The 13,832-nt window shown below is 41.8% G+C and overlaps 1 protein-coding gene across 1 annotated transcript in view; it reads left to right on the top strand.

Moving 5' to 3' along the window:
• The window catches only part of Exoc6 (exocyst complex component 6), a 198,346-nt gene that overhangs the window by 64,649 nt on the left and 119,865 nt on the right, over positions 1 to 13,832 (top strand). The window contains exons 8-9 of the mRNA XM_027939970.3: positions 403 to 471; positions 7,575 to 7,658. Coding sequence (XP_027795771.2) covers positions 403 to 471; positions 7,575 to 7,658 — 153 coding nt within the window. The remainder of the gene's footprint in view (positions 1 to 402; positions 472 to 7,574; positions 7,659 to 13,832) is intronic.

The following is a 13,832-nucleotide window of genomic DNA, read 5'->3' as shown; positions in this document are numbered from 1 at the left end:
TGGTGTCTTTAATTTGTAGGTATAATGGTAAACCATATGATTTAGCTGCTTAGCAGAAGGAACTTTTGTTTTATAGGTAAACCATAAGTTCATGCATCATTTTACAAAAACAACAATGAAGCATGTAGGTATTTGTAGCAATTTTCTGGTACTCTATCAAGTACAATAAAAATAAACTTTATAATCTAAACTAGTCAACAATGGTAAAAATAGATGAAGAATAAACTACTGCAAAAATGCTATAGTAAAATAAAGCAGGTATTTGTTTATATTGTATGCTTTCTATGGGAGGATTAATTGAATATTATAAAACAAAATCCATGAGTTTTCTTGACTGTGTTATCCAATAGCAGATTAATATTTTAAACTATGATTTTTTTAAAAACTGATTTTATTTTTCAGGTCTTAACTGTTCAGGACCTTGTTGATTTTTCCCCTGTTTACCGATGTTTACACATTTATTCTGTTTTGGTAAGAATATTTCATATTTATGTATGTATACATATTTATATTATTTAAAAGGCATATATGTAGTTTAAGCCTTAAAGAATGATCATAATCTTAGATACTATAAATCTTAATACAGTAAAAATTTGTGAAATATCCAGTGTATATGCACTTCTTTTTTTAACTTACAATGATCAAATTTCAAGTAACATATTTATGTATATCATAGGAACCTTACAGTTGTGTACAGTCATGTACATATAACAATGTTTTGAATTATGATGGACTTCAAGTATGACAATGGCCCTGTAAGATTATAGGGAGCTGAGAAATTCCCCTTGGCTATTGATAGCTGTAGTCATTGTAATATCTTAGCATAGTCATTTCTTATGTGTTTGTGGTCATGCTAATATAAACAAACCTACTGTGCTGCCAGTCATTTAAAAGTAGAGCACACAAATTTCTTTATAGTATTTAATACTTTATAATAATAGTAAAAACTATATTACTGATTTATGTATTTACTTAGCATTTATTGTTATTTTAGAGTGTAGTCTTACTTAAAAAAACACAAAAGAAGGTTAACTATAAAACAGCCTCGTCCTTCAGCAGGTATTTCAGAAGAAGGCGTTGTTATCAAAGGAAATGACAGTTCCTTTTGTTGCTGCTTTCCAGTAAAATAAGATGTAGCTAAGGAAGATAGTGATATTGATGATTCTGACCTTGTGTAGGCTTAGGCTAATGTGTAGTGTTTATGTTTTGGTCTTGGTCTTTAACAAAAAAGTTTTAAAAGTAAAATTAAAAATTAAAAAACAGGGCTGGGGTTGTTGCTTGGTGGTAGAGTGCTTACCTTGAATGTGTGAAGCACTGGGTTTCATCCTCAGCAATAAATTAAAAAAAAATAAGGATATTGTGTCCATCTATAGCTAAATTTTTTAAATTAAAATAAAAAATAAAGATATTGTATCCATCTACAACTAAATTTTTTTTAAATTAAAAAACAATTGAATAGGCTATCCCATATATCCTAGGTGTATTGTATGCTGTATCATCTAGTTTTTTTGTAAGAACATTTTATGATGTTTACACAACAACGAACACAATGCAATTCTCAGAACAGATCTCTGTCATTAAGTGACACATGACTGTACTTCCATTTTTCCCCTTGTTTTTGTGGTAATGTTGCATCACATTTAATTATAATTATGTTATTTCTACATATGTTTTATTATAAAGTATGTTATTCTTATTTTTGGTTAACCAATCCCTTATCCTTTTAAAAAAAACTGCTTTATTAAAATATAATTCACATACCAAAAATTCATCCTTTTAAGGTATGTAGTTCAGTGATTTTAGCATATTCACAAGTACATGCAACTGTTTGTACTAATTCCAAAAAAAAAACATTTTATTACCTAAAAAAGAAACCCCTTGCATTAGCAGTCACTCCTCATTCTCTGCCTTCTTCCCCCAGTCCATGGCAACCACAGATTTACTCTCTGTTTCTATTTGCTTGTTCTAGTTATTTCATTTAAGTAGAATCATATTATATGTGGCTTTTAGCTTCTGGCTTCTTTTATGTAGGTGAAAGGTTTTTGAGATTTTTTTTTAAAATATTTATGTTTACAGCTATGATTTCTCTGTAAGTGCTGGTTTAGCTTTATCTCATAAGTTTTGATATGTTGTGTTTTTGTTTCTAGTTATCTCAGAAGTATTTTCTAGTTACACTTTGTAATTGTTTTCTTTAACCCACTGATTATTTGGGGGGGAGGGGAGTATTTGTTTAGTTTCTATATGTTTTTGAGTTTCCAAATGTTTTTCAGTTAGTGTTTTCAAATTTAATCTAATTTGTGGTCAAAGATTATAATTATATTTTATATGTTTTCAGCCCTTTCAAATTTATTGAGTCTTGCTTTATGGCCTAACATGTTTCTGTGTTAAGAAGAGTGTATCTCTGACTGTAGCTGGGTGATATATTCTATAGATATCTGTTTTGATATAGTGATTTTTAGAGTCATTTATATTTAATATCTAATATATTCCTGTTGGTTATCTTCCTATTCTGTTATTGAAAGTGAGAGTATTGAAGTCTCCCTCTGTGACCTTTGAATTGTCTATTTCTGTTTTCAGTTCTGCCAATTATTGCTTTATATGCTTTTGAGATTTTGTTGGTATGTGAATATATGTTTATAATTGTTGTGTCTTCCTTATAGATTGACCTTTTCTTTCCCTTCCTTTCCTTTCTTTTATTTTCTCCTTCCTTCCTGTAGTGGAAATTAAACCTAGGGTGCCCTACCACTAAGCTACATCTTTAGCCCTTTTTATTTTTTATTTTGACACAGGGTCTTGCTAAGTTGTCAAAGTTGGCCTTGAACTTGTATCTGGGAATACAGGTCTGTGCCATTGTAGTTGGTTTACATGTGTTTTTAAAGGGCCCTCCTGAAAGACTAGAGCAGATCATATCATCACCACCACCAATACAAAAGAGTAACTCCACACAAAATTGGTATTTTACTTCAAGTAAAACAAAAATAGAACTGTGGTAATTCACAGGGGAAACTATATTACTGCTAGTTAATTTACATCTTAAAAATCAAATGTTTGGAAAAAAATCAAACATTTGTTGTTTACAATAGTTTCCCCAGTTTATCATCATTGCTTTTTAATTTTGTTTGTAGATCTATAAATTTTTAGAAGGTTAAATTTGTTCATCTTCCTCCATACTTCTTTTCACTGTTTTTATTTGGTTAGAATAGCTAATAGTAATTTATATGTTCTTCAAGTCTCCATTTAAATCCACCCAATTCTTTTTGGAATACAGTGAGTTAAAAATAAAATTCTCATTAGCTTCCTGAGTTGTTGGGATTGCATACTCCTGATTCTGATCCACTTTTCATCTTAAATGTCCCTTTTTTTGGTAATGTTTTTTGGTTTGAAATCTATTTTAGCTGATAAAAGTCTATCTTTTGGGTGCTGTTAACATAGTGCAGTTTTCCCATCCTTCTACTTTTAAGATCTTTGGGTCTTTGAACATAAATTGTATCTTATACAGATAATATATGGTTTAATTTGTTTTTTTTTAAATCTAATCTGCTAATCTCTGTCTTTCACTGGCCTGTTTAGTTCATGTACATTTAATGTAATTACTGATATGGTAGGACTTGAGTCTGCTGTTTGCCATTTGTTTAAACATGTCATATGTCTTTTTGTCCTCTATGTTAAAAGCATTTAAAAAATGTTATAAAAGGGTTACATTAAAATGTATGAAATAGATCTGTTTACTGTAGGTCCATTTTAGCCCCATGTTCAAAAATTTTAAGAGAGCATTTCCTTCTTTATTTAATCAACTATAAGTGTTTCATGAAAGCAAATAGGTATACTATTAAAAAGCAGGGCTCTCTTTGGAAAATGGTGCAAACAACATCTATATTATAGCTTATCACACTCATCCTAAGAGCGTGCGTGGTGAATTTTCTTAGGTGACCATGTTTTAAACTTTTGGTGAGTTAAGGGACTATTTTGTTAGAAATCTGAATGAATTAATTTTTGGAATGTATTAGACAAATACAAAATCTTGTGTGAGAATTGCTGTCTTAGGCATTTTAAAAGTATATGAATGCTTTTCAAGGAGTCCTGGGCTAAAAATTAAAAAAAAAAATGTTTGAATTCTCATCTTTTTCCTAAAAATGACCTTTCTTGGACACAGCCTGTTTGCATAATAGTTCTTCTCTTAATGTTGATGCTCTGCCTAAATCCCTTTGAAGCCCTGTCTTAGGAGCTAGAAGTGCCTTGGAGTCTATTACCACTACGATCCATACCATGTGACCAGGATTAAAATTAGTCAGTCACTGTATGAGGGTATGGCAGTTTAGAAACCTAGATTCTTTGCTTCAATTAGGACAACTCTAGAGTTACAACTTATACTCTAACTTTATATTGTGGAATCAAGCTGAAGCCAAATTTCTTGGCAATTCTTTACCTAAGATGGGATCCTGGATTGGCTTCCTGTTGTTCTTTTGCTTGCTTTCTTCATTTTTTGAGCAGTTTCCTTTTTGAAGCATTTCTTTAGTATATTATTGATCTTAGTTCTGTTCCTAGGAAAGCTACCTAAGATACTGTTGTATTCATTATCTATTTGCTGCATAAAATACTTGTTTAACATAATAAATATTTACTGCTTCACAGGGTCAACTGTCTGGGTGTGGCTTACCTGCTGGTTCTGCCTAAAGTCTCTCATGAGTTCTAGTTAAGAAGTCAGTGAGGGCTACAGTCATCCAAAGGCTTGAAAGGGGCTGGAGGATTTTTTTCTTCAATGGATTGATGGCAGAAGGCTCTTTACAAGGCCGCCTTTACAGTCCTTATGACATGGCAGCTGACTTCCGCTGGAGTGATACAAGAGAGAAATCAAGATAGATGGAAGCCATAAGATTTTTTATAACTTAGTATCCAAAGTGGCATAAAGCAAACATAATAGCTTTATCCAAACATAAAGCTATTATGTTTGCTTTATCCTATTGGTCACATAGACCAACTGTGATATAAGGTAGACGGGAACTACACAGAATATGAATATCATGAGGTATTCTTTGGAAGCTATCTTATAGACAACCCCACTGTTTATCAAAGAAAGTTGTGTCCTTCACTAATATTCAAGACTACCACGATGCATTGTCTTGATCTGTAAAACGCTTCCAGAATGTCACAGAAAAAAGAAGAAACTATATACACATAAGGGTGCCTTTCTTTCCTGTCTTACACAGTTTCCTGTTAAGGGTAAATTATATTAGAAACAATATATTTTGTCCTATGGTGGGGTGTTCTTAGTTCACATACATAGTAGGGAATAATGACATACTTGCCAGTAATATTAATTTACTCTTTTTTTTTTTTTTTTTTGGTACTGGGGATTGAACCCAGGGGCATTTAACCACTGAGCCCATCCCCAACTCTTTTTTATTGTGAGACAGGGTTTTGCTGAATTGTTTAGGGTCTTACTAAGTTGCCAAGGCTTATCTCGAACTTGAGATCCTCTTATCTCAGCCTCCTGAGTCGTTGGATTTATAGTCTTGTGCTACTGTGCACAGCACCAATTTACTCTTAATGACCTGATTTCTTTTATTTCTAACTATTGACAATATAGTTATTCCTTACTATGTTACATTTAAGAGAGAGTCGTCTAATAGTATAGCATGGAAAACATAGAAAAGTTTGAATGCTTAAACTATGTCTTGTGCATTAAATGATTTCGGCAGATGTTAATACCCTTCTTTAGGATGTGTTGTTTGCTGTAAAGAAAAATAACTTTCAGTAGCCAAAATGATATGGATTAGTGAAGTTGAGTTTTTAGAACAGAACTGGCATGTTTTCTGGGGTTGTTGAAAGTTTTAAGTGACATTGACCAATCCCATTCTTGAATTCATGTACATTACGATTCAGTGAAATGGTTATAAATGTTTTACCATCTCTGAGAAGTGTCTGTTTAGTTCCTTGGCCCATTTATTGATTGAGCTATTTGGGTCTTGCTGAGTTGCTTAGGGCCTCCTAAATTGCTAAGGCTGGCTTTGAACTTGGGATCCTTCTGTCTCAGCTTCCCAAGCCCCTGGGATTATAGGATACGCCACCACACCCAGCTAACTTTTCCATTCTTAGTCTGTTAACAAATTGTCCATATTCATCTAGATCACCAGTATAAGCTCATCATTTAGAAGAATGCTTGGCATGTGGAAGGCACTCAAAAATATTTGTTGAATGAATAATTAAACAAATAAATGAATGACTATATATCCATCTTCTCTATCTTCTTCTCTGTTTCAAAGAATTCATTCAGAGCCAGAAGACAATGTTCAAAGCCAGCCTTAGCAATTTAGGAGGCCCTAAGCAACTCAGCAAGACCCTGTCTAAATAAAATATAATAAAAGGTTTAGGGATGTGGCTCAGTGGTTAAGTGCCCCTGGATTCAATCCCTGGTACCCTCCCCCCAAAAAAGGAAAAGTTAGATTTCTGTTGTTCACTGTGGTAGCCACTAGTTAAATGTAGCCATTTAAGTTGAAATTAGTTAAAATTAAGCAAAATTGAAGTGTGTCAGTCCTATTAAGCTGCTTCAAATACTCTGTTGCCACATGTCACTAGTGGCTACCATAGTAAATAGTACAAACATAGAATACTTCTACCATCATAGAAAGTTTCATTGGGTAGCACTGAGATAGACTAATAATTGGGGAATTACAGCACAGTATAAATGCTGTGATAGGGAAGTACAGATTGTTGTGGTATAATAGAAAATAACAAGCCTGTAGAAATTAGGGAAAGCTTTCTAAATGAAGTATCATTAATGGCAAATCTTGAAAAGATGTGTAAAAATTGTACAGAGAAGGGAAACTGCAAGTATATTTCAGAAATAGCCAGCACAAAAGCCTGGCAGTGAAAAGAAATTTTGTATTAGATATTCTAAGAGTTAAGGTGTGGCAAGAGATGAAACAGGAGATTGAGGAAGAAACCAGATCATTATATAGGACCTTATATAACATATTCAGAAGTTTAGGCTTGGTGGCTAATATCTCTTTATTTCCTTCCTTCCTTCCTTTTTTTTTTTTTTTTTTTCTGGTTGCATTAGGGAATTCCTTTCTTGCCCTTGAACATGCTAGGCAAATTCTCTACAACTAAGTTACACCTCCAGTCTTTTTAGATTTTATTTAGAGACAGGAGTTCACTAAGTTGCTCAGGGTGGCCTTGAATTTCTGATCCTCTGGCATCAGCCTCACGAGTAGCTGGGATTCAAATGTCACCCAACACAACCAGCTTGACAGCTAATCTCTAGTTTCTCTTATTAACTTCCAGATTGTCTTGGCATTCAAAAATATATAAAGCTTAAGTGATAAGTTGGGAAAGTGTCAAATGTTTGCACTTTATTTGTCATGATATTTAAGATACCAAATAAAGTTGCTGTCTTTGCTAAAATGACAAAAACCCTTTCTTGACATTCAGTATGAAATCCATTCAGCATTTATTTTCCAGTTAGAAAGTTTAAAATGACTCTTAGTGGGTTAATTACTCTTAGCAGTAAATGTATGTGTATGTGCACACATGCAAGCTTGAATTTTTCTTATTCTACTGACTTTATTATTTAGGGTGATGAAGAAACATTTGAAAATTACTACCGAAAACAAAGAAAGAAACAAGCAAGACTGGTATTACAACCCCAATCAAGTATGGTAAGTATGTTAAAATTATTTATTAGCTTTGTTGGTACTTTTTATCCCCTTATCCTGCTTTAATTTCTTCAGAGCATGTGTCACTATTCATTCAACTACAAATATCTGTTGAACATTTACCTTTTGTAGTAATTGGTTTAGGTGCCAAGGATACAGCACTGAACAAAATTAAATCCCTTTTCCCATGAGTTTGCCTTCTACTAGGGAAGAAAATGAATAATAGTAAAAGATAAAAATGAATATGTAAAATGTCAGGGAGTAATAATTAGTTCCTGATCATATGGGAAACTGTGTATGTTGATTAATTGTCACACCTAAAGATGCTGGATAGACATTTAAGTTTTTTTTAAATTTCTTTTTAAAAGCACAGAAGACCTGACAGAATAGTATAATCAGGCCAAAAACTAAGTGAATGTAGAACTCTTCTATACGTTGATTGTGGTAATAGTTAATGTGACTAGTTTGTGGAAGCTCATAAGAAACTGCATATGAAAGAGAGTGAATTTTGTTGTATGTAATCTTTATCTCAATACATCTGACTACAAAACAGATGAGTGAAATAAGAAAACCTAAAGGAAAGGAGAAACTCAGATAGGTTTGGTGAGGGACTGTTTTAGTCAGCTTTTATACTGCTGTGATTAAAGACCTGACAAAAACAATTTTATTGGAGAAAAAGTTTATTTGGGAGTTCATAGTTTCAGAGGTCACAGTCCATAGATAGCCAGCTCCATTCCTCAGGGCACATGGTGAGGCAGAACATCATGGCGAAAGTGTGTGGTAGAGGGGAACAGCTCACATGATGATCAGGAAGCAGAGAGAGAGTCCACTCATCAGATATAAAATATGTACCCCAAAGGCATGCCCCCAATTCCTACCTCTGCCAGCTATACCCTACCTGCCTTCAGTTACCACTCAGTTAATCCCCATCAGGGAATTAATTCACTGACTGAGTTAAAGTTCTCATAATCCAATTAGTTCACCTCTAAGCCTCCTTATATTGTCTCACACTGAGCTTTTGGATGACACCTCATATCTAGACCATAACGGGGATTGAATGTAGTTTTTATTGTAGGAGCATATATTGAATTGGAAAGCATACGTTTCAGGATATGGAGTTCAGAGGGTTAAGCCCAGGGCCAAACCAAAGTAGATGTCCTGTTAGAAATTATATCCCTTTTAAAGCCCCATTATTAGGATGTCCTACAAATAAAACCATCTAAAATCTTCTCTATTCCTTCTTGCAAATACTATAAAGAAAATTACTTATCTCAGATGTCATTGCTGAGTGAACAGGGAGAAAAAATTCTTTTGAGGATTCATTAGAAGTTTGTCACATGTGTTTGCAGCTCAAATGCATTCTTGTTGGATAGTCAAAAAAAAAAATCAACTGAAAGTTTAGTTTAAAGTTGCTCTCCTGCGACCCACCGGCAGAAGAGGAGGAGCCGCCTGCTGAGAGGCTGAGCCGCCCCCTCCCCCTGCGCCGGCATAGTAGAGGGAACTGGGACCAAACACAGAGCAGGCCCAGCGGCCTGCTGAGGGGCAGAGCCGCCCCCCACCATCCTAGCCTGCCAGGTAGGGGAAGGGTGACCACCGACAGAAAAGGCCCAGTGGCCCGCGGCTGGACAGAGCTTCCAATCACTCCTGCAAGGTAGGCGGGCCTGCGACCCACCGGCAGAAGAGGAGGAGCCGCCTGCTGAGAGGCTGAGCCGCCCCCTCCCCCTGCGCCGGCATAGTAGAGGGAACTGGGACCAAACAGAGAGCAGGCCCAGCGGCCTGCTGAGGGGCAGAGCCGCCCCCCACCATCCTAGCCTGCCAGGTAGGGGAAGGGTGACCACCGACAGAAAAGGCCCAGTGGCCCGCGGCTGGACAGAGCTTCCAATCACTCCTGCAAGGTAGGCGGGCCTGCGACCCACCGGCAGAAGAGGAGGAGCCGCCTGCTGAGAGGCTGAGCCGCCCCCTCCCCCTGCGCCGGCATAGTAGAGGGAACTGGGACCAAACACAGAGCAGGCCCAGCAGCCTGCTGAGGGGCAGAGCCGCCCCCCACCCCCTTCGCCTGCCAGGTAGGGGAAGGGTGACCACCGACAGAAAAGGCCCAGTGGCCCGCGGCGGGACAGAGCTTCCAATCACTCCTGCAAGGTAGGCGGGCCTGCGACCCACCGGCAGAAGAGGAGCAGCCGCCTGCTGAGAGGCTGAGCCGCCCCCTCCCCCTGCGCCGGCATAGTAGAGGGAACTGGGACCAAACACGGAGCAGGCCCAGCGGCCTGCTGAGGGGCAAAGCCGCCCCCCACCATCCTAGCCTGCCAGGCAGGGGAAGGGTGACCACCGACAGAAAAGGCCCAGTGGCCCGCGGCGGGACAGAGCTTCCAATAACTCCTGCAAGGTAGGCGGGCCTGCGACCCACCGGCAGAAGAGGAGGAGCCGCCTGCTGAGAGGCTGAGCCGCCCCCTCCCCCTGCGCCGGCATAGTAGAGGGAACTGGGACCAAACACGGAGCAGGCCCAGCGGCCTGCTGAGGGGCAGAGCCGCCCCCCACCCCCTTCGCCTGCCAGGTAGGGGAAGGGTGACCACCGACAGAAAAGGCCCAGTGGCCCGCGGCGGGACAGAGCTTCCAATCACTCCTGCAAGGTAGGCGGGCCTGCGACCCACCAGCAGAAGAGGAGCAGCCGCCTGCTGAGAGGCTGAGCCGCCCCCTCCCCCTGCGCCGGCATAGTAGAGGGAACTGGGACCAATCACAGAGCAGGCCCAGCAGCCTGCTGAGGGGCAGAGCCGCCCCCCACCACCCTCGCCTGCCAGGGAGGGGAAGGGTGACCACCGACAGAAAAGGCCCAGTGGCCCGCGGCGGGACAGAGCTTCCAATCACTCCTGCAAGGTAGGCGGGCCTGCGACCCACCGGCAGAAGAGGAGCAGCCGCCTGCTGAGAGGCTGAGCCGCCCCCTCCCCCTGCGCCAGCATAGTAGAGGGAACTGGGACCAAACAGAGAGCAGGCCCAGCGGCCTGCTGAGGGGCAGAACCGCCCCCCACCCCCCTCGCCTGCCAGGTAGGGGAAGGGTGACCACCGACAGAAAAGGCCCAGTGGCCCGAGGCAGGTCAGAGCTTCCAATCACTCCTGCAAGGTAGGCGGGCCTGCGACCCACCGGCAGAAGAGGAGCAGCCGCCTGCTGAGAGGCTGAGCCGCCCCCTCCCCCTGCGCCGGCATAGTAGAGGGAACTGGGACCAAACAGAGAGCAGGCCCAGCGGCCTGCTGAGGGGCAGAGCCGCCCCCCACCATCCTAGCCTGCCAGGTAGGAGAAGGGTGACCACCGACAGAAAAGGCCCAGTGGCCCGCGGCGGGACAGAGCTTCCAATCACTCCTGCAAGGTAGGCGGGCCTGCGACCCACCGGCAGAAGAGGAGGAGCCGCCTGCTGAGAGGCTGAGCCGCCCCCTCCCCCTGCGCCGGCATAGTAGAGGGAACTGGGACCAAACACAGAGCAGGCCCAGCGGCCTGCTGAGGGGCAGAGCCGCCCCCCACCCCCTTCGCCTGCCAGGTAGGGGAAGGGTGACCACCGACAGAAAAGGCCCAGTGACCCGCGGCGGGACAGAGCTTCCAATCACTCCTGCAAGGTAGGCGGGCCTGCGACCCACCGGCAGAAGAGGAGCAGCCGCCTGCTGAGAGGCTGAGCCGCCCCCTCCCCCTGCGCCGGCATAGTAGAGGGAACTGGGACCAAACAGAGAGCAGGCCCAGCGGCCTGCTGCGGGGCAGAGCCGCCCCCCACCCCCCTCGCCTGCCAGGTAGGGGAAGGGTGACCACCGACAGAAAAGGCCCAGTGGCCCGCGGCGGGACAGAGCTTCCAATCACTCCTGCAAGGTAGGCGGGCCTGCGACCCACCGGCAGAAGAGGAGCAGCCGCCTGCTGAGAGGCTGAGCCGCCCCCTCCCCCTGCGCCGGCATAGTAGAGGGAACTGGGACCAAACACAGAGCAGGCCCAGCGGCCTGCTGAGGGGCAGAGCCGCCCCCCACCCCCCGCGCCTGCCAGGTAGGGGCACTGTGACCACCGACAGAAAAGGCCCAGTGGCCCGCGGCGGGACAGAGCTTCCAATCACTCCTGCAAGGTAGGCGGGCCTGCGACCCACCGGCAGAAGAGGAGCAGCGGCCTGCTGAGAGGCAGAGCCGCCCACTCCCCCCCGCGCCTGCAAGGTAGTCGGAACTGAGACCACCATCAGAACAGGTCAGACCTGCAACCGAGAGACAGAACAGGCCCAGTGGCCTGAGGAAGGGTAGAGCCGCCCCCCCCCCACGCCTGCAAAGTAGGCGGACCTGCGACCCACTGGCACTACAGCCCCAGAGGCCTGCAGAGGGGCAGTGCCGCTGCCTGCGCCTGCAAAGTAGGCAGAACTGCGACCACCGACAGAACAAGCCTAGCGGCCCGCAGAGGGACAGAGCCGCCGCCCGCGCCTGCAAGGTCGGCGGACCTGCTACCCACTGGCAGAGCAGGCCCAGCGGCCTGCCGGCGTGGTAGGCACATTGCCCCAATTGGCGGAGGGGCAGAGCCGCCGCCCGCGCCTTCGAGGGAGACTTTGCAACTATACAAGACCAATATAAATATATAGGGGGAAAATTCAATAGCACAACAGTTTCACCAAGAAGAAAGGAACGCGAACAGTATGAAGAGACAAGGAAAGAAAGGACCACAAGCATTGCAGGTCAACTCAACGTTAGAAGAGGTAATAGCTGCAGCTGATGGAATGTCAGATAAAGAATTCAGGATATACATGCTTCAGATGATCTGGAGTCTCAAGGAAGACATCAGACAGCAAAATCAGACAATGAAAGATCACTTCAACAATGAATTACATAAACAAATCCAAGAAGCAAAAGATCAACTATACAGGGAAATAGAGGTTATAAAAAACAAACAAACAGAAATCCTAGAAATGCAGGAAGCAATAAGCCAACTTAAAAACTCAATTGAGAATACTACCAGCAGAGTAGAACACTTAGAAGACAGAACATCAGACAATGAAGATAAAGTATTTCAACTTGAAAAGAACATAGACACCTCAGCAAGACTGTTAAGAAACCATGAGCAGAACATCCAAGAAATATGGGATAACATCAAGAGACCAAATTTAAGAGTCATTGGGATACAGGAAGGAACAGAGTTTCAAACCAAAGGAATGAGCAATCTATTCAATGAAATAATTCGAGAAAACTTCCCAGACTTGAAGAATGAGACAGAACCCCAAATCCTAGAAGCCTACAGGACGCCGAATGTGCAAAATCATAAGAGACCCACACCTAGACACATTATAATGAAGATGCCCAACATACAGAATAAGGAGAGAATTTTAAAAGCTACAAGAGAAAGGAAGCAGATCACATTTAGGGGTAAGCCAATCAGGATAACAGCTGATCTTTCAACACAGACTCTGAAAGCTAGAAGATCCTGGAATAACATATTTCAAACACTGAAAGAAAATGGGTTCCAACCAAGAATTGTGTTTCCAGCGAAATTAAGCTTCAGGATGGAAGATGAAATTAAAACCTTCCACGATAAACAAAAGTTAAAAGAATTTGCAGCTAGAAAACCATCTCTTCTAAACATCCTTGGCAAAACATTACAGGAAGAGGAAATGGAAAATAACAATGAAAACCAACAGTGGGAGGTAGGACACTAAAGGGGGGAAAATAATCAAAGTGGAAAACAAACCATGTTTAGTAACATAAATAAACAAATATGGCTGGAAGAACAACCCATATCTCAATAATAACCCTAAATGTTAATGGCTTAAACTCACCAATCAAGAGACACAGGCTAGTAGAATGGATCACAAAACAAGACCCAACAATATGCTGCCTACAGGAGACGCATTTGATAGGAAAAGACATACATAGGCTGAAGGTGAAAGGTTGGGAAAAATCATATCACTCATATGGACTTCGGAAACAAGCAGGAGTATCCATACTCATATCAAATAAAATAGATTTTAAGCCAAAGTTAATCAAAAGGGATAAAGAGGGACACTACATACTGCTCAAGGGAACCATACACCAACAAGACATAACAATCATAAATATATATGCCCCAAACAATGGTGCAGCTATGTTCATCAAACAAACTCTTCTCAAGTTCAAGAGTCTGATAGACCACCATACAATAATCATGGGAGACTTCAACACACCTCTATCACCACTGGA

Source organism: Marmota flaviventris, chromosome 4 (genome assembly GCF_047511675.1).
Source record: "Marmota flaviventris isolate mMarFla1 chromosome 4, mMarFla1.hap1, whole genome shotgun sequence".
Classification (NCBI taxonomy): Eukaryota; Metazoa; Chordata; class Mammalia; order Rodentia; family Sciuridae; genus Marmota; species Marmota flaviventris.
This window is presented reverse-complemented; position numbering and strand designations above follow the sequence as displayed.